Genomic DNA, 19415 nt, shown 5'->3' on the forward strand with positions numbered 1-19415 from the left:
GATAGCGCGGCTGCCGGCACAGACAGATTAACAGGGATTTAGCGGGGCTTCCACTCGGACCCCGCTGCTAAATCAACGCAGGAAGACGCCAAGTATGGAGAGTCACTTCCGATGCAGTTTTTCGTTTTTTTAAATGTTTTGATTTGTTTGTTTGTTTGTTTTTTTAAACAAAAAAAAACAACAACAACAACAAAAGTTAAATCATCTTTTCATTGTTATGCATACACTTGCCGGCGAGGGGTTCGAGAGATAACGCGTGAAGCCTCTCTGTGGCGGTGGTCGTCATGGTAATGAAAGCTAGACTCCCCATTGGACGAGCAGTGTATGAGGCGGGACAAGGGCTGGCTCACTTGCATGGGACAACGGACTGAGTTCAGCCAGACAGGAAATGGTGCAAATAAGTGCTGTAATTCTTGATTGTTGTGATGTTTTGATGAAAACGTCACAGACAAGTTATTAGGACTTCTTGGAATTGTAAAAAATAATTTGGGGGGGAAAAAGCAGTAGACCTTCTGAGCACCATGAAGCAGGCCTGGCCAGACGTGAGGTTTTGGCCGCAACAGCAGGGATTCCAAGGCCACATGACAGGACTCAGGAGACTTGGGTTTCCATGTATTGTACTGCATCAAGTGGCTGAACTCACCGCATTTAATATCAGATGCCTGGCCGGTGGTTTGTGGAACACAGGATTGTTATGGTGACAGGAGATTGTTTCACTGCGTAACAATGTCGCTCCAGAGTCTGCCAAAGTACGAGCGGCAAACAATTGCATTCAAACAAGTGATAGAAAAAAAGATCATTAGAAGGACTGAGTTGATGTTCATTTTTGTTGTGCAAGGTGGCGGTTATTGCGAATAAATGGCAAAAGGAACGCTCATGTTTATTATTCAATACAGATTTTTTTTAGTCTGATTCCGATATTTGGCAGGATAAAATTCAGATTTACTAGCCGATTAACAAAAAACAATGAATAATAATTTGAATGTCTTTATTTGTCTTGTTTAATGTGTTAATGTGTTTTAAAAAAAAAATAAAAAATTTAAGAGAGCAAAGACAGCACATTATATGTGTATGGATGATTCAGTGTACCCTGGATTTATTTATTTATTTATTAATTTTTTATTATGAGTCACTGTATGTATTTCTGTTTTGCAAGATGGCGGTTATCGCGATTATGCGAATAAAATGGATTAACGTAAGGATACGATAAGTCACATTACACGCACTCGTGCATGCCTGACATTTGTGATACGTTGCGGGTCAAAGTGACCCACTTTCAAGTTAAAGAACAAATATTAGCCTTTCGCTATCAAACTTGACGCAGAAGGAAAAAAACATTTCATTAAGACACGATTGCAATGAAAACAGTTGCTAACGGAGCTACAACAATGTCTCTCTGGATATTTTTGGAACATTTAGCCTTTAATGGGTCAAACTGACCCAACAGTTTTTTTTTTTTTACTATGAAACTTCACAATAACAGATGATAAGAAATGGTTATATTTGGCATATACGCAATAAAAATAAGATAGAAACAAAGTTTATTGGGTTGGTTTTGGAATGTTAAACATTTCAGGTTGAATTGATCCATTTTAAGAGTGAAAAAGTATAAAATATCTGTATTTTTATTTATTTTTTGCTAAGAAACGTTGCATCGACAGACAATTAAAATTGTTCATTTTTCTTTTTCAATTAAAATGTTAAATGTTTATCGGAATGCTTTTGGAACATTAAACATAATCTGGATCAAATTGCCCCATTTTAAAATGTTAGAACGTCATACTGATGCTACTCATTAGCCTGTCTATGGTGTTTTGCATTTTTGTTAGCATAAAGCTAAACAGACTTGACAAGCTGAAGCTTTGTGGTTGTTTTAAATACACAACGTGTAATTCTCTTTGTTGTAAAATGTTTAATGTTTATCAGAATGCTTTTGGAATAATAAACATAGCATGGGTCAAATTGACCCATTTTAAAATGTTGTAGCGCGTTGCTGATGCTACTCGTTAGTCTGCTTATGGTGTTTTGCATTTTTGTTAGCATGAAGCTAAACAGACTTGACAAGCTGAAGCTTTGTGGTTGTTTTAAATACACAACGTGTAAATTCTCTTTGTTGTAAAATGTTAAATGTTTATCAGAATGCTTTTGGAATAATAAACATAGCATGGGTCAAATTGACCCATTTTAAAATGTTGTAGCGCGTTGCTGATGCTACTCATTAGCCTGCTTATGGTGTTTTGCATTTTTGTTAGCATGAAGCTAAACAGACTTGACAAGCTGAAGCTTTGTGGTTGTTTTAAATACACAACGTGTAATTTTCTTTGTTGTAAAATGTTTAATGTTTATCAGAATGCTTTTGGAATAATAAACATAGCATGGGTCAAATTGACCCATTTTAAAATGTAGCGCGTTGCTGATGCTACTCGTTAGTCTGCTTATGGTGTTTTGCATTTTTGTTAGCATGAAGCTAAACAGACTTGACAAGCTGAAGCTTTGTGGTTGTTTTAAATACACAACGTGTAATTTTCTTTGTTGTAAAATGTTTAATGTTTATCAGAATGCTTTTGGAATAATAAACATAGCATGGGTCAAATTGACCCATTTTAAAATGTTGTAGCGCGTTGCTGATGCTACTCGTTAGTCTGCTTATGGTGTTTTGCATTTTTGTTAGCATGAAGCTAAACAGACTTGACAAGCTGAAGCTTTGTGGTTGTTTTAAATACACAACGTGTAATTCTCTTTGTTGTAAAATGTTTAATGTTTATCAGAATGCTTTTGGAATAATAAACATAGCATGGGTCAAATTGACCCATTTTAAAATGTTGTAGCGCGTTGCTGATGCTACTCGTTAGCCTGCTTATGGTGTTTTGCCTTTTTGTTAGCATAAAGCTAAACAGATTTGACAAGCCGAAGCTTTGTAGTTGTTTTAGATATACAACGTGTAATTCTCTTTGTTGTATGTTTAGTGTGACACCAAACTTGAAGTAAGGAAGGCCATAAAACAGTTTGAAGCGTCTTTTTGAAGAACTGTTTACTTCCTGCTGCTTGTCATGTGAGTCGAGTTTGAGACGCTGGTATCTTCAATTCTACTTGTGTGACAAGTAAGACTGTTATATAAAAAAATAAAAAATAAAAAAATAAAAATCCGTTCCCGACAGTTCCAAAAGCCTGTCCTGTATGATAAAGTCTCATGTCATTTTTCTTCATTCCTGGCGACATCGTGTAATGTTCTCTCGATTTATTAATAGTCATTTTGGCTTTGGCCCTAGAAGAACAAGCAGACCTCATGGAAACAGCAGAGGGCACGTCCTGTGAGACATTCGCATACAAGTACGCTGGTGGAAAGTTATATGTAGCACTGGCCTCTCCACTTTTAGGCGCTCCCCACCCTCCAACCCATGTATCACCCTCTTCCCTGTGGTTCTCCGGCCCAACCGCTTCTTTCCTGGTCTACGTTTGCCACTTTTGGCCTTAAGTCCCTTCAAACGCAGCTGTGTTGGCTTAAAAGTGTGCCGTTTTTTTTTTTCGTTTGGGAAGGAGTTGATTCTGTACAGCAGAATTCTATTTTGGATCAAAGCAGGCCAAAAAACGCCAGTTGGCCTCCGATGTGGGCGACACAACCGATTCTCTGTTTGCTCGGATTTCCTGGCGTGTTGTTTTTCAAAAAGGTGCAAGAAACCTGTGCATGAATCAGGCCAGTAAGTGGTGTCATTAAGTCGGGGACGCCCCAGACACTCGGGCCTTTCAGCGGCCACGCGCACACACATGTGCCATAGATACTACGCACAAGCCTGCATCTGTTTGAATCCACCGTCACGACCCCCCCCACCCAACGTCGCTATCATATGACCCCCAAGCGGGGGTCGGCTGTGTGACATTACATCACTTCTCTTAACGGTCGCTTGGCTTCCAAATCTGTCGTTAATCATTTTACCGTTTTAACACCAATTTTGATAGGCTTTTGCTGGAGGGGGTTTGATGCAAATTTTAAAGACCACCATCAAGGAACTTGAGTACGTCTCAATACTTTAATTCATCTGAGAGACTGTTTGTGCTGCTGTTTTTCTTAGCAATGCAGTTACATATAATGGAAAAATGACTTTAGAATTGTTCAACATATATGCCTGCCCAAGTGTGAAATTCTTCAATATTATTTTTTTGGGACCCGCCTACAGTGGATATAAAAAGTGTACACACCCCTATGTAAACTGTTGTTTTTGTTTATTTGTTTCTATATTTATACCTTTTACATTTTTTTAAAAATATTTTTATACCTGTGCATGTGCCCTAAGTTTGGGAGGGTGATCGAGGAAGAGGTAGGGAAAAGGAAGTGCCTTTTGATTTATATGAAAAATAGCATTTTATGCTAACATTTTATTGATTGATTAATATTTAATTCTATATTCTATTCTATTTTTACATTTATTCCCATATATATTTTTATTTATTTTCAAATCTTTTTTTAATTTTTACTTTTATTTATTTATGTACACAATAAATATATATTTTTTCTAATTCCATGTATTTCTTATTTTTTGTGTTTCATTTTTGAATAATATTTCATATCCATTTTTATTTTATAATACTTTTATTTATCTATTATTTTGGCATTTTTGGTCCTCAATACAAATGCAGGTTTCCTTCATATCAACACGACAAAGATAAACAATGCCAAAACAACTTCCACCATTAATGTGAGCTACAACCTATAAAACTCTTTGAATTTCTGTTCATCGTTTTGAGAGGTGAAGTACATGTAAACAACTGGAATAATGTGGTTGCACAATTGTACACACCCTCTTATAATTAGGATGTAGCTACTGTATGTGCAGAAATCACATTTAGAGTCAGCACACACCTGCCACAATTTTAAGTACATCTGAATAACCTCAAATAAAGTTCAGCTGTGCTAGGAGGCTTTTCCTGACATGTTTTTGTTTTTAAGTAGAAGCCTGAAGGCTGCCATTTTGATTTCTTTCATCATTTCCTCTACCAGATGGGGGGGGGGGGGGGGGGATACACCCCCTAACCATGATGCTTCACTGTGGGTATACCAAACATACCTTTTAGAGTAACGGCCCAAAAAGTTCAACCTTGGTTTCATCAGACCACAACACATTTTCCCACATGTGCTTGGGAGGTTTTGTGGGTTTGGAACAGGGGTGCGTAGACCTTTAATATACACTATAATACCACAATCAACATTGAATTTCTCCACCCATGACATGGGCTAATATCTGGCATTTTATTTTTATCCTAAAACGACGGACACGGAAGCATAGTTGCGTCAAAGCCAAAAGCGCAGCACAGAACATGAACGTAGTGTGTACCTTTGTGCTTGATTGTCTTCAGTCCACTGAGAAGGCATGTCTTTTATCTTTTGGGCTTCTTCCATTTCAAACAAGTCCATTTGGTGTGAGAGCTGCAGAGAAAACATGAAGTCACTAAAGCCTGTAAGCCTTTTTTGGACATTTCTAATCTACAATATTTTGATTCTGGCCAACCTGGATAAAGTTGGATTGGCATTCAAACTGAAGTAAGCCGAAGCCAAAACACACATAAAAGTGCACAATGCCCAAGTCATTTGCCAGCTCTTGCTCAGGTTATATGGAGGCAGTAACTCTGTTTTAGAAGCATGTGTCTCGACGCTGGCAGTGGCTGTTAAAAGTAATGGATTTTAGACATGTGCTCAGTTTCCTGTTAGACGGTTCGGTTTCGACACCAGGGAAAAGTGCTCACTGGCCAAGGCGAGGGCAAGCTTGTAGCAGCGTGTGCATAAGTGTTAGGTAAGGCAATAACGGAAAGTAATGGAGTACAAATACTTTGTTACTGGACTTTTTTGGTTGTCTGTACTGTACTTGATTGGTTGAAAGACTTGAATCAGTAGTCTTTTAATTTAATCTATACTTAAGTATTTTGTACTTAAGTACATTTCAAAGTCTGTGCTTTTATGTTTATTAATGTTGATACCAGTTTATTTTTAACACAAGTATTTGTACTACTTACAGTTTGAGTATTTTTGCCAGGCCTGGTATTGTATGTTATTGACAGTAGAAGTTGTACATTATATTTGCACTTTTAGTTTTTACTTTTATTTAAATCAATACCTCAACTACTTAAGTACATAGTATTAGTACTTTTGCCATCTCTAATATTTTATATAATTGACTGTAAAAATCTAATTATTTTTTTGCTTTTGTACACTCTAAAAACAGTTGGGTCAAAAATAACCCAATTATGGGTAAAAAAAATTACCCATCCTCTACTTGGGTCAATTTGACCCAATTTGAGTCAAGAAATGGGTCTTTTAGTGTAAATCAACTCATAAATATTGGGCAGATCCTTTTAAAAAAAAAATAAAAAATAATATATATATATATATATATATATATATATATATATATATATATATAAATATATAAATATATATATATATATATATATATATATATATAAATAAAACAACCCAGAAAGTTCGGTCAAATTGACCCATGAAAGGGATCGGTCCACTCTTGATCCATAATTGGGTTACTTTTGACCCAACTCTTTTTAGAGTGTGCTTAAGTCCACTTCAGAGCATGTACTTATTTTTTACTTTACTTTTGCTTTAGAGTTGAATCAGTACTTCTAATTAAGTAGCTGTTCTTCTACTTAAGCAGAGTGGGAGTCTGGGTTTGCTTAAAAGGCGACGTCAACGTCAAGACAATAGCTTTGTGTTTACATAGAAGACCCATAAACCTTGGCGAGACCTGGAATCTGACGCGGTGTTGTTGTCTCCGTTTATTTTCCTGCCACATTCCCACCGTGCGATACTGTATGACCTCTCCCCTCGCCCTTGTTCACTTCCCTCTCTATAAACACTCGCGACCGTCACGGGCAACCGCGCGGCGCGTCCAAGGACCTTCGCCTCCGCGCGCTGCCAGGAGGACACATGCGGCCGGAGGAGCGGCTGGGCGAGGTGGGAGGTGAAGGAGGGCCGCTGTGATCTTAGTAATGGACCGTGGACCGCGCCATCATGTGGTGGTCTCATAAACAGTGGTGCGCCGCAGCGAGGCGAGGCCACACACTCCTCGCCCAATCTTTTGTGTGAGAGGATGTGTGTAGTCCACCGCAGCATATGTCGTACAGATGGTCCTCAAAAGAAGATTTGAAAGCATCGCAGTGACTGTGGACAGACACAGTCGGGACGAGGTCCCTGGTTCTCAAAGTTCAAGTCATATTTGCGCCTTTGACGCACATTCTGTACCATGGGGTCAAACATTCCCGACATGCAAACAAATCACTACTTTTGCAATGGAGGAGGCATGTTAGACCTGCTGTTGGTAATTTTGCAGACATGTGCAACCTGGGGAATCTGGGGCAATGAGGGCTGCGCCGCTGTGGGAGTGGTCACAGCCACGCCGACGCCTTTCGCTCCCTTTAAATGCTGGTCCTGCATTAGAGTCTTGTGCGCCCTCCATTAGGCTTGGGTTGATATTTGATTCTGATGGTATAAAAACCATGAGCAAAAATATTGTGGTATCAAGGTATTTAAATCAGAGCTCTAAAATGTCTTTTTTGAACTATTTCCATAAATAAAAACATTATTTTATTTTTAAACAAAATATATAATATTTGATCAATTAAAGGCAGACAAAAGGACAGGCACAGACAGACAAAAAGTCAAAAAAAAAAAACAGTTTTAATTGTAGTAAGTCAGTGTCCCATCACTGGTGATGAAGACCCATGGGCTACTAATGTTGTCCTTGGGGGCTAATTAGTACCCACTGGCACCATCTGTTTTTACAAATGTTTTACAAGTACAATGCACATAAATCAAAATAGCAAAAAGGGTTAGCAGCTAAGCGCAGTGACTGAATATCTCTCGTCTCCCTCCCTTTTGTGTGTGTGTGGAGTATATACAGTAACTGCTCACTCCTCGCCTCTCTGCTCAACCAAGACGGTGTGGGGTGAGGGGTGGCTGGCCTCTCTCATTAACTTTAAAGAGGTGGCACATTTAGTTAGCAAGAAATAAAAAATCTCATTACTGGTTTAAACTGTATTAAAAACTTGACTTTTTTTTTTAAATTACGGTCAAACCAGTAATCCAGTCTACCTAGATGAGGTGTTAGCAGGTTGCGACCAAATTCTCGGTCCTGGCCAGCTCAGGGTGGTAGAAGCTGTAAACGGCTCACATGGATTTCTGATGCATCCAGTCACTCCTCTGGTGGAGTGGACGTGTTTTTCCCGGCTGTCAAAGTGTCGGCGTCTAATGTGATGTGAAGTGTGTTTTTAGCTTTTATTTGGGCCCGCGTGTGTGTGAAGCCTGGCGGCTTTTAGGATAGTCTCCCTGTCTTACTGTTGTTACTGGTTCAATGCTCACCACAGCGCTGCAGATCTCTATCAAGCCGCTTCTTTACGGGGTGGTTAGTTTGACGCTGTTAGCCCGCTAGTGCACATTCAGCAGTCATTTCATTCACAGGCACACATTACTCTTGACCACAGACTCCCTAGTAGGGTTACATGTTGGCCTCGGATCCTGCGTAGGTCAGCACAAGATCTTTTCAAAAGTTTCAGGCTGTTCAGAGGCAATGTTTGACCATTTTGCACCTAAATGGTGGGATCCAGAGCTGGCAAAAGTACTCACACTTAGTACTTCAAAAGAAGTTCACAAGATGAAAACAGAAAAAAAAGAGTGGTCAAAGTAATAGTAGAATGAAAGAAAGTAAAAGAGTACAGACTATAACATGTACTCAAATAAAAACGTTTTGATAATGTTGTGAGAAGAATATTAAAAATGCTTAATTAGCTAATGCTAATAATTGGAAAAGCGTATCTTACTTGTTTTTGCGTCGTTTGTGTAATTAGTGGTAGTCCTGCGCAAAAAAAACAACAAACAAGCAACACACAAAACAAAATGGCTGCTCTCATCTTTTGTTATGTAGTGTAGCATGTTCTAAAATGTAACATTGTAGGACGGCTTAAAAAATAAGCATATCACCGTCTCACTGATTCTAGTTGACTTGTGCTTTTTGGACATTATTGTATTTGAGGATAGACTACCATATTTAAGTTAGCATGCTACATGCTCTAATTAGTGGTCAAATATTTCCACACACCGATGAAAACCATTCTGATTAGCACACAGTTGTTGTCTGTCCATTATTGGACATAACATTTTGCCGACACCGATGGATTTTTTACATTTCTTATCGCCAATCCAGTGGTCCCACTGCTATGAACATTTTAAGAGAAGCGGCGACTGGATTAGCTAAAGCTAGCTAGCTAGGCTAACAGCTAAGCTCTTCCTATTGTTGTAGTCTAGGACACAATGCAGACGTTTAAAGACCGTTGCTTCGACGGCAGGAGGCGAGGACAGCAAATGGGCGACTCGGATGTCCTCTGTGAATTGGCCAATTGGAAGACGAGACGCCAAAAACACGTTAGGCTCAAGCTTTAAACTTTGATGCAGAATCAACTTAGCAATTCAACTCCAAGTAGGGAGTAATGATAAAAAAATCATCCAAAATACAAATACCTGAAAAGCAACAAAGTACTTGGTTACTTCCCATGTCCATATTTGGTATACCGTATGTTTGCTCTTTTCCCAATGCCAGCTGCCGGTTAGCTTAGCTTGGCACAACGACTGGAATGAAGTGGCTCTGTGTGCAGGAAACAGCATTAACTGGCTCTATCTTGTATGGTCAATCGGAACAAAAATACTTTGTGGTTGCGGTCTTGGCCGGGCAGTGTAGCTTTTGTTTGTTTTTGTGTGGTTCCAATCAGTCAACTTTGTACTGTATTTACAGAAAAAATATCCAACTATTATCCTCAAGGATGGTCATGTTTCCTTCAAAGATAGCCTTAATTAACAGTGACTGTATCCATCAAAAAGGCGAGATACAACAAAACCCTGCCAATTCTCCTTTCCCCAATTAAAATACCCAGTTTCAAAAGATAAATATAACATTGTCTTCATTTATTTTTTAAAACACTTTTACCTATTAAAAAAGAAAAACACTCAACTCCAAATACTGACTTGTTATTGGAATACATATTTCTGCCTTTTCAGTCAGTTTTGCATCCGTGCAAATGGGAATTCCCCCCCCCCCCCCCCTCCAAAAAGAAAAAAAAGTTTGTCTTGTGTGGTTTATCCTACGCACCCCTAGAGATTTGGGATGACACGGCCGGAGCCCCTCTGAAGTGACACAGCCATACATCACACGCAAACTTCCCAAAAAAAGATGAATCACAACAGAGGAATGTTTTGTTTAAGTCACAGACACTGAAGTGGTTGAATTTGCCTAATTGGGTTAATACAGTATGTTTGTTGCACTATGTAGGAATGAACCCCATTTTGAGAACTAGTGGTATAAAAAAAAACGAACGGATGGATGGTTGTTTAGTGTGTTGGAGAGAAGTTAATCATTTCCGCAAACTGTTTTCACACGAAATTGCAGAAATGAGCAACATTTCCTTTACAGGATTATGCAGAGCAAAAAGTCTGCAGTGAACAGAAGGCGTTCATAAACGGTCGGGACATAAATGGTAGCGTTTGTGTGACGTAATAGGCGATGACATGAAGGAATGATGTGTCCTCGGTCCAAGACGTGTGCATGTCTTTCCTCTGTGGTTGCAATGATTCACTCAAGTTAGGAAATGGAAGGATCAGACATTTCGAAAAAGCAGAATTATTAAACGGGCTGTAAAAAGTATACGTCACCTACTCGGGGCTAGAACAAGTATTGCAGTAATACACAGATACAAAGTCAAATGCGCAAATACACACAGTCAAGAGGTTCTGGGTTTGAGCCTCGTCTGAGGGCATTCTGTGTGGAGTTTGCATGTTCACCTTGTGCTTGAATGCTGCATTTTTAGGTCTTTGACTTACTCAATTTTTTTTTTATTTTGCAGGTGTCTTCATGCCGGTAAAAATGTATGTTTGGTTACTGGGGGGGAAGGAACTCTTGTAGTACCCCATTTTTTGGGGGGTTTATATTTGGCTCCAGTTTCCTTACCAAAGTCCGTCATGTGCATTTTGATACAATGCACAAAAAGTACCAAGAAGCCCAAAATTTATAATACTTTTGTTACTACAGTGAAAATACGCTACTTTTTTTCTGGGAAACATTTTTGCAAAAAAAAAAATTCTCAAAAATATACAACTTATATTTGATTTTTTTTTTTTCAAACTAAATCTAAAACGGATCTCTCTAAAATATAAACAGTGGACCAATGAAATGCCTTTGGTGGGGTTTTTCTTTAGTTTTTTAACCTGTAAAATTATTTTAAAAATGCTGACAAAAAAAGATTTATTTGAAAAATTAAATAAAATCCATAAATAAATCTGCGTGTGCCGAACCACAAGTATGTGGAGTTCCACTGTGCATATATATATATTTTTTCTTACTGAAACTTTTTAAATGAAACTATATAACTTTCTTTTTCTAAATATTAATATTTTTTCTACAATATTTTAAAAATAAATAAATGAAAATACATATGCAAATTCAATATATGTATATATTAGAGCTATGCAATTAATCAAAATTCAATTACAATTTCAATTATTACACTCCACAATTACAAAATTGGCATAATCGTAAACAAAAATAAAAGATTATTGTTGTTGTTTAAATGTAAGCATTTGCACCTTTTTTATTTTAAAATGACACATTTAATAAATCTTGTTTGGCCCAAATGGAACTTACATAACGATAGTGTTTCAAAATATTTTATTTTTCTTAATATATTTAAATGTTTAAGCATTTTCTTGTTTTGCACCAAAAAAAATATATATATATATATAATTTTTCCATAATCGAGCAGACCTAGTATATAATGACTTTTTTAAATATGATTTTAGCCTCATAAGAGTACAACTTTTATTTACTGCATACTACACAGACGGACTACGCTAAATTTCCAAGTCTTTATTCTTCAATATTGCATGTGGGCGAAGAAGATCCTCTCTTGAAGATATTCATTTTTTACTTGCAGATAAATATAAGCTGAAAAAGCTAACATGCAAACTCCACACATATTTGAACCCCAAACCTCCCAAGTGAGAAGCAGGCAGGCCAATAAGCCACCATTCTGCATGACAGGAACTAGCAATATACATAAAATATTACATTTAGAATTAACTTCCTAACAGACCACATGAATGTGTCTTTCCTTATTCAGTGAGCCTAATGCCAAACTGGAAATTAATGTCAGTGCCGACATCCACCACTGAAATGAAAACAAAAGCCCCATTGTAACACGAAGGACTTTAATGCTCTCACTTTCTAAAACTGTCCTCAATTCTTAGGTTTGTTATTCAGACCGGTCCTTACAGGGACATAAAAACTTTTTTATTTATTTTTTTTTTTTTACAAGCGTTCCCAGAGGTCACAAAGCAGTTGTGAGAAAGCGAGCGCCGGTTGTTTACTCGTCGATCTATTTCCATCATATTCTTCAGCCATATTTAACTTTCCTATCATAAAGAAAAGAAATAACGCCATGAGGATGCGGACTTGAGTTCCGGAGTGATTGCTTGAGACGCAACCGGGCTATGATCAAGAGTTCCGAAATTGTGGCAGGTTTATAAGCAACACTCATCTTTTTCCCTTCCCATGCCCTAAATCAAAAGTCACCAACCATGACAATCATTTTCACATCATGACTGATTTGACCTCTTCCCACAGATTACAATAAACAACCTCACTCATTCGAAACAAAAACCTCTCCACGGCTTTCCCGTCATTGACTATCATACAACGTTATGGGCGGTTTATCAGAAGCTAATGCTGTTAGCTAACAGGAAGAAAAAAAAAAAAGTCCTATCATGCATCCATCCTTCCTTCCTTCCTTCCTTTCTATCCCGCCTGCTTTGATGGCGTTATTCCGAGTTGGGTGCAGATAAAAAGGTTATCTGAAAGATGCAGCAAAGCGGGTCCCCAGACAAACGGTCACCTGATGGCCTTAAGGACCCCCAGGAGCGCCTGCTGATAAACCACCACAAAGCCCCACCACATCTGATACATTATCTAACCACAGCGCTCAACTCGCAGACCCCCGACAGACCGCCGTGTAAAACACCGCGGCAGGTACAAACAATCCGGGTTTGTGTAACGTTGGCAGTGTGAAAATGAAATGAATTTGCTGCGGCAGTGGAGGGAAAAGCAGCATTGGAAGTTGCGTCAGGTTTTTCCTTTTCCACCACTACTTCTCCATTGTTCCCACCTCCTTTCGCATTCCCCAACGTCTAACTCATCAGCGCTGGCCCACGTCACGCCGCCATGACTCACTGCGGACTCGCACATGTGAACTGAACGCGCGCACACAAATAAACACAAGCTGTGTTTTTCCCACAATTTACCGATCATGTAGCTGCATTTGTCTTTTCCACCATCCTAGAAGTGGTTTGCATTTCGAGGCAGGGATAAGTTTCTAGTTTCGAGTTAGGGTTGCGGTTTGAAGTTGAGGTTCGGTTTTCAAGTTTGGGTTCGGCTCGCTGCACACCGAGTCGTGTTGTGTGCGTGATTCTGCAGCTGGTTTTCGTGCAAGCAGCTTCGCAATTTGAATCACAGATGAATTAACTAATTAATCTTAATATCACCTCTTTTAAAATTTGTCAAAAATGGCTGATATATTGTCCCTTTTTAAATGTTTTTTTTATACAATACAACATAAGACAAAAATAATGGCCACAAAAAAATGTAAGAAATGGGGAGGGGGGGGATAGGGCATTTTTTCTCTCTGCTGTAAAGAAAAAAACAAAACAAAATAATAAATTATTATTACTGCCATTGACGGCTATAGACGTCAAAAATTAATTTGAGCTATTTCTATTAGTTTAACATTTTTTCCCCCACTTTTGTTAACAAGAGTATGAAAACCTAGGAAAAAAATGATTGTACATTTAGACCAAATATAAAATTTGTGATTAATCATGAGTTAACTATTAGTCATGTGATTAATTACAGTTAAGAAAAATTAACCGCCTGACGACCAAATTTTTAATAATCTTTTCTTTTTTGAAAAAAGATGATTTAAAATTATAAAATAAAAGATTATTAAAAGAATTAGGTCGTCAGGTGATACATTTTTTTCATTGTGATTAATTACATGACTTCAATAGTTAACTCATGATTAATCACAAATTCAAATATTTTTCTGTTCTAAATGTACAATAAAAACTTTTTTCTACGTTTTCATACTCTTGTTAACAAAAGTGGAAAAAAATGTTAAACTAATAGAAAATGTTTAAATGAATTTTTGACGTCTAAAGCCGTCAATGGCAGCGAATGAGTTTTAAGGACCTCAAGTCAGGGCGACGGATTTTTAACTTAGGATTTGATGTCAGGGCTGAAGTTTTTCGTGTTTCACATCATGATGGTTTGAAGTTATTATGAGGAGTGTTTCAAGTTTGTTGTCAGAGTATGTGCACATCTGTCGCCGCCTGCTCAGGGTAAAATCAACAGCTCCGAGGGTCGTTCACGTTGCTCCAATGCAAGGAAGGCCGACCAAAGGCACACAAACTCAAAGACTGGAATTTCACTGCGCGGCTCATATTTGCATTCATGAATCAAAGTGTTGCTTTCAATGTTGAAATCGCATCCTTCTGCTGGGGATGAACCTCCACTTTCACCCCGCTGCCACATTTAGCTTCCGGCTTTACGTATAACGCAAGACAGTTGGAATGACTCTTCCATTTCATGTCCATTTTGGTCCCGTCCAATGGGAGAGGTCTGACCTATCTCATACACTCGAGTGACAAACGGAGCACAGTCGTTAGTCACTTTGGAAAGGAAAAAAAACGATGACACGTCAAATTGGAGAAACATTGGTGAGGTTAGAACATTGTTGGCCCGCACACAGGCCACGGACTCCCCATAAAAGGGAAACAAACACATAAGATCCCGTTTCTTATCTTTAGACTGCGATAAACTCATTGACATTCGGCATTAATGAATACAAGGAATTCATTTCCTTGATACTGGTCACCACAGGAATTGTTGGACATGGCACATCTGTCTACATCTGCAACATGTTTATTATTGTGGTTGTACTTTGGACCTCCACTGCACCACAATGAGAACTGTTTCTAATACTTTGGTTACCTTAGCAACTAAATACGAGAAATACAGCTTGAAAACCACATTACAAATTCTTAAATTGTGGAATGAATACCGTACGTTTGCAAAAGTGTTGCTCAACAGTGAGCATGAATATCTCGGGGGTTTATTTTGATCATTTCAAATGTACTTTCCTATAAAGGGTCATTAGATGGTACTTTTTGGGGGGCCTTGTTTGTATCTATGGTTGTTTTGCATGATATGTAATATATTACGTTACAATTATTATTATTTTTTTAATAATGATTTTTTTTCTTTCTACATTTTATTATGCAATTGAATACATTTTGCATTCTATTATCCATAATACAAAATTAACAACATAGAGTATGCATATTCATATTCATGAAACTGTACTATAATAATAGAAGACATTTACATGGGCGTGCAGAGGGTGGGGCTAATGGGGAGATGGCAGCATACACATGTGCCCGCCCCCCTCAAAAAAAAAATCTGTTGTGGTGAAAAAAAAGAAGAAGAAAAAAAAACGGCATTCACCACAGCTCATTTGATATTTTTAGTTTAATGTATTATCATCATCATCATCATTGTTATTATTTTTATTTTATTATTTATTTATATTTTTATTATTTAGTTATGAAATATATATACTACTTTACAGTCTTAATTTGATATGTAGTAATAGTTATATATTTAATATTTGCTCTATTTAGTGTATATTAATGATTAAAAAATAGTATTATACATTATATTTGTTTTTATTAGTCTTTAATGTCTAGTGTAGTTTATGTATTATTGTATTTTTTTCCCCCATAATTTTTTGCTGCACAAGAATAAAGTGTAGCTGCACATCCAGTACAGTAGGTGGCAGTAGTGCTCTGTTTTATTTTTATTTCAGGCAAATTGATTCACGTTAAATCTTTTCTGACAGACTAAAAAAACGTTATTAAAGATATTCTTTGTTGTTTGTTGGTCTATTTTTTTTCTTCTTTTCTTTAATGTTAAGACAATGGTGTACTAACGATTTTATAGACAAATGTATAATTATTGTTGGTGGACATAGCTGTCAAGGCATTTTATTTCCATCTCCAAATTGCATAAAGAATGTATTATAATTATTTTTCAGTCATAAAAGTGCATGTGTTTGATTTGTGCTATACAGTAAGTGAAGTCCGTACATGATTCCTGGACGTGAGCAAATTTAACAGTGAGGGAGGAGCTGAAGTCACAAGAACCGCCCAGCATCCTTCTGAGAGGACTCCACTGTTTGCTGCTGCCTGCTTGAGCAGCAGAACCGACCGAGCGCGCCTCGAAAAAACTTCACACAACTTTTGCCACCGCACTTGTGACTGGACAACCGTTACACGTATTTTTTTAAGACATCTATAAAGCGGAGGGACATGTTTATACGAGGACAGTAAATGCAGGAAGAGCTTTACAGACCAATGACGTATTCAAATGTGGTGAGTAGTTTATTTTTTCTGTGGAAGTTTTCTTTCTTTTCCCCCACAACAACATTGATCCTTATTCATTCATTTATGCCACATTTGACCTGTTTTGAGAGTTAGGCAGGTATTTAAAGATCGATTAAGACTGAAACATGCAATTCCGATCGCTTTTTATTCTTTTGGTTCATTTCTAACATTTAGTTCTTTAAAATAAAGTGCAGTTAGTCATAAAAAAAAGAAAGACAAACCAATTGAACTATTTAATCAATGTTAGAACTACTGCATTTCTGTTCTTTCTGCATTCTTGAAAAGCTGGGTCAAAAAATTTAAGTATTCACTCACTTGGTTAAATTTGACTTAACTTCTGGTTGTTTTGAAAACAACCCAGAAAGTTTAAATTAGCAGGTTGGTCGATTTTTTACCCAAATTGGGTTGTTTTTGATCCAACAGTTTTTAAGGGTGTATGCACAGGTAAGTCATCTTTCTTTTGTATTTACCGAGGGCTATGCACATTAATAAATATTGCTGTATACAGCCCACAGGTAGTGAAAAGGCTTTTTTTTAATGCATTATGCAGAGCCAAAAGCTATTCTACAAAAAAACAAAAAACATTTAAAAACATGCAATAAAATGATAAGAGGAAAAGCATAGAGAATAATGTTGAATCTAATTTCTGGGTAAAATAAAATAAAATAACCCAATTGTGGTACAAAAATAAAAATATAAAAAATTGGACCGACCTGCGACTTGTGTCAACTTGAACCAACTTTGTTTTGTACAAAACAATCCAATGTTAGATGCAAGATGTGGATCAGTCTAAATTGGGTTATATCAAAAATAACCCAATTTTGGTTTAAAATAAATAAATAAATGGCAGATGTGCTACTTTTAAAATTTGACCTAACTTTGGGTTGTTTTATACTGAACAACGTTGGGTCATATTGACCCAAGTGGGTTAGTCCTTTTTTTGGGAGGGGGACCAATTATTTTTTTTGACCTAGCAGTTTTAATAGAGTTAAGAACATCTATGGTAGCCTATACTGACATACGTTGTCTAAAAACTATATCCTTATAATACAAAATAAAATGGGGGTTATTCTTGTTTACATTACTACTCCTGAATTGCATTCATCTATATTGAATTTTTATTATGAATAATTCAGTAATGCATTTTTATGCGTTGTGCATTGTGAAGGATATTATATATACTGTAAATGCACAACAAGGTATAGCATAATTTGAAATTTTGAATCCTACCTTTGCATGTGATTGGCAGACCCTGCTGAGGCGGCTGTAGTAGGATGCCAGTCCCCTCTGAGTCCAGTGCTGTGGCGCCCCCTGCTGTGTGAGCGAGGGAACTGGGTGGTGCGGTTGGTGAGGGGGGGGACGAGGCAGCATGGGCACCGCGCTGCAAGAAGGCATGAACATGGTGATCGTGGCCCACTACAACAACTCGGGCAAGTGGGAGCGGGGCCGTGGCGGCGGCGCGTGCAAGACGGCCGTGCTGCTGCTCATCTGCGTGCTGATCGTCCTGGAGAACTTAACGGTTCTGCTGGCCCTGTGGAAAAACAAGCGCTTCCACAGCCGCATGTACTTCCTCATCGGCAACCTGGCCTTGTCCGACCTGCTGGCCGGCGTGGCCTACGTGGTCAACATCTTCACCTCGGGGAACAGGACCTTTTTCCTGACGCCGGCCCAGTGGCTGGCCCGGGAGGGGAGCATGTTCGTGGCCCTCAGCGCGTCCACCTTCAGCCTCCTGGCCATCGGGATCGAACGGCACATGACCATGGTGAGGCTACGCCCGTGCGAGACGGCTGGCCGCGGCCGGCTCCTGGGCCTCCTGGCGGCCTGCTGGCTGGTGTCGGTGCTGCTCAGCGCCCTGCCCAGCCTGGGCTGGAACTGCCTGGACAACCTGGGTTCGTGTTCCACAGTGTTGCCGCTGTATGCTAAGAGCTACGTGGCGTTCTGCATCAGCGTCTTCAGCGCCCTGCTGGTGGCCATCATCATCCTCTACATCCGGATCTATCGCCTGGTGACGTCCAGCGGGCGGCGGGTGAGCAGCCGGCCTTCCGAGTGTTCCTTGGCCTTGCTGAGGACGGTGGTGATCGTTCTCGGGGTCTTCGTGGTGTGCTGGGCGCCCCTCTTCCTGCTCCTGCTCCTGGACGTGGGCTGCAGCCCCGACGGGTGCCCCGTTCTCTACGAAATGGACTGGTTCATCGCCCTTGCCGTGCTCAACTCGGCCCTAAACCCTCTCATTTACACGCTGTCCAGCAGGGAGATGAGAGCCGCCTTTTTCCGCCTGCTCTGCTGCTGCCAGAGCGGCGGCGAGTCCACCGGGACGCCAGCGGCGGGTAACCCCAACCTGGGCACGGTGGGGCCCACGGCGGAGAACAGTAAGAGCAGCGTGGGGGGCGGAGGAGTGGGGGGAAAGGCCACGATGAACAGAGGGATCAACTCGGACGGGAAGCACGGGGATCCCGCCGCCACCGCGTTGCCGCACCCGGCGGGACCCGCCGAGCTGCTGTCGGCCGTGCTGGTGAAGGCGGGGGCCCTGAGCAAGTTCTGACAGGAAGCACCTAGAAAGCCATAACATTACGTACACCTGCAGCATCTAATGTGATGCAAACTTTACTAAGGCACATATTTTACAGGTGATAAATCTGCCCCAAAAAACTCCACAAAAATTTAACAGTACACAAATACTGAAAAATCACCAACAACTGACACCAACTTTAATTGCATTCCTTATTTTAATAGATTAAATCCAAAACATACTGCAAACTATGACCCCAATCATTTCAAGCTCATCAACATTCAGTGGGCTACAGATGAGAAAATCAACTGAAACATCTGGATCAAAAATATTCCCATTTGGATCAAAATTGGACTTACCCACTACTTGGGT

At 39.1% G+C, this 19415-nt stretch overlaps 2 protein-coding genes across 2 annotated transcripts in view; one reads left to right on the forward strand and one right to left on the reverse strand.

The window, feature by feature from the left end:
• mier2 (mesoderm induction early response 1, family member 2) overlaps positions 1 to 17924 on the reverse strand; it is a 33484-nt gene extending 15560 nt beyond the window's left edge. Inside the window, exons 1-2 of the mRNA XM_077584479.1 lie at positions 17768 to 17924; positions 5331 to 5422 (exon numbers count right to left, since the gene is read on the reverse strand). The gene's annotated coding sequence lies outside the window, so the exon portion shown is untranslated. The remainder of the gene's footprint in view (positions 1 to 5330; positions 5423 to 17767) is intronic.
• Positions 17907 to 19206, forward strand: s1pr3a (sphingosine-1-phosphate receptor 3a). Its single transcript, XM_077584484.1, has one exon. It carries the CDS (start codon positions 17907 to 17909, stop codon positions 19074 to 19076), a length of 1170 nt encoding a protein of 389 aa, XP_077440610.1. The 3' UTR covers positions 19077 to 19206.
• The last annotated feature ends 209 nt before the right edge of the window (positions 19207 to 19415 follow it).

Source organism: Vanacampus margaritifer, chromosome 13 (assembly GCF_051991255.1).
Source record: "Vanacampus margaritifer isolate UIUO_Vmar chromosome 13, RoL_Vmar_1.0, whole genome shotgun sequence".
Classification (NCBI taxonomy): Eukaryota; Metazoa; Chordata; class Actinopteri; order Syngnathiformes; family Syngnathidae; genus Vanacampus; species Vanacampus margaritifer.

Bases quoted from the DNA above. Each gene is read 5' to 3' on its own strand.
- s1pr3a (XM_077584484.1), top strand. From the start codon at position 17,907: ATGGGCACCGCGCTGCAAGAAGGCATGAACATGGTGATCGTGGCCCAC.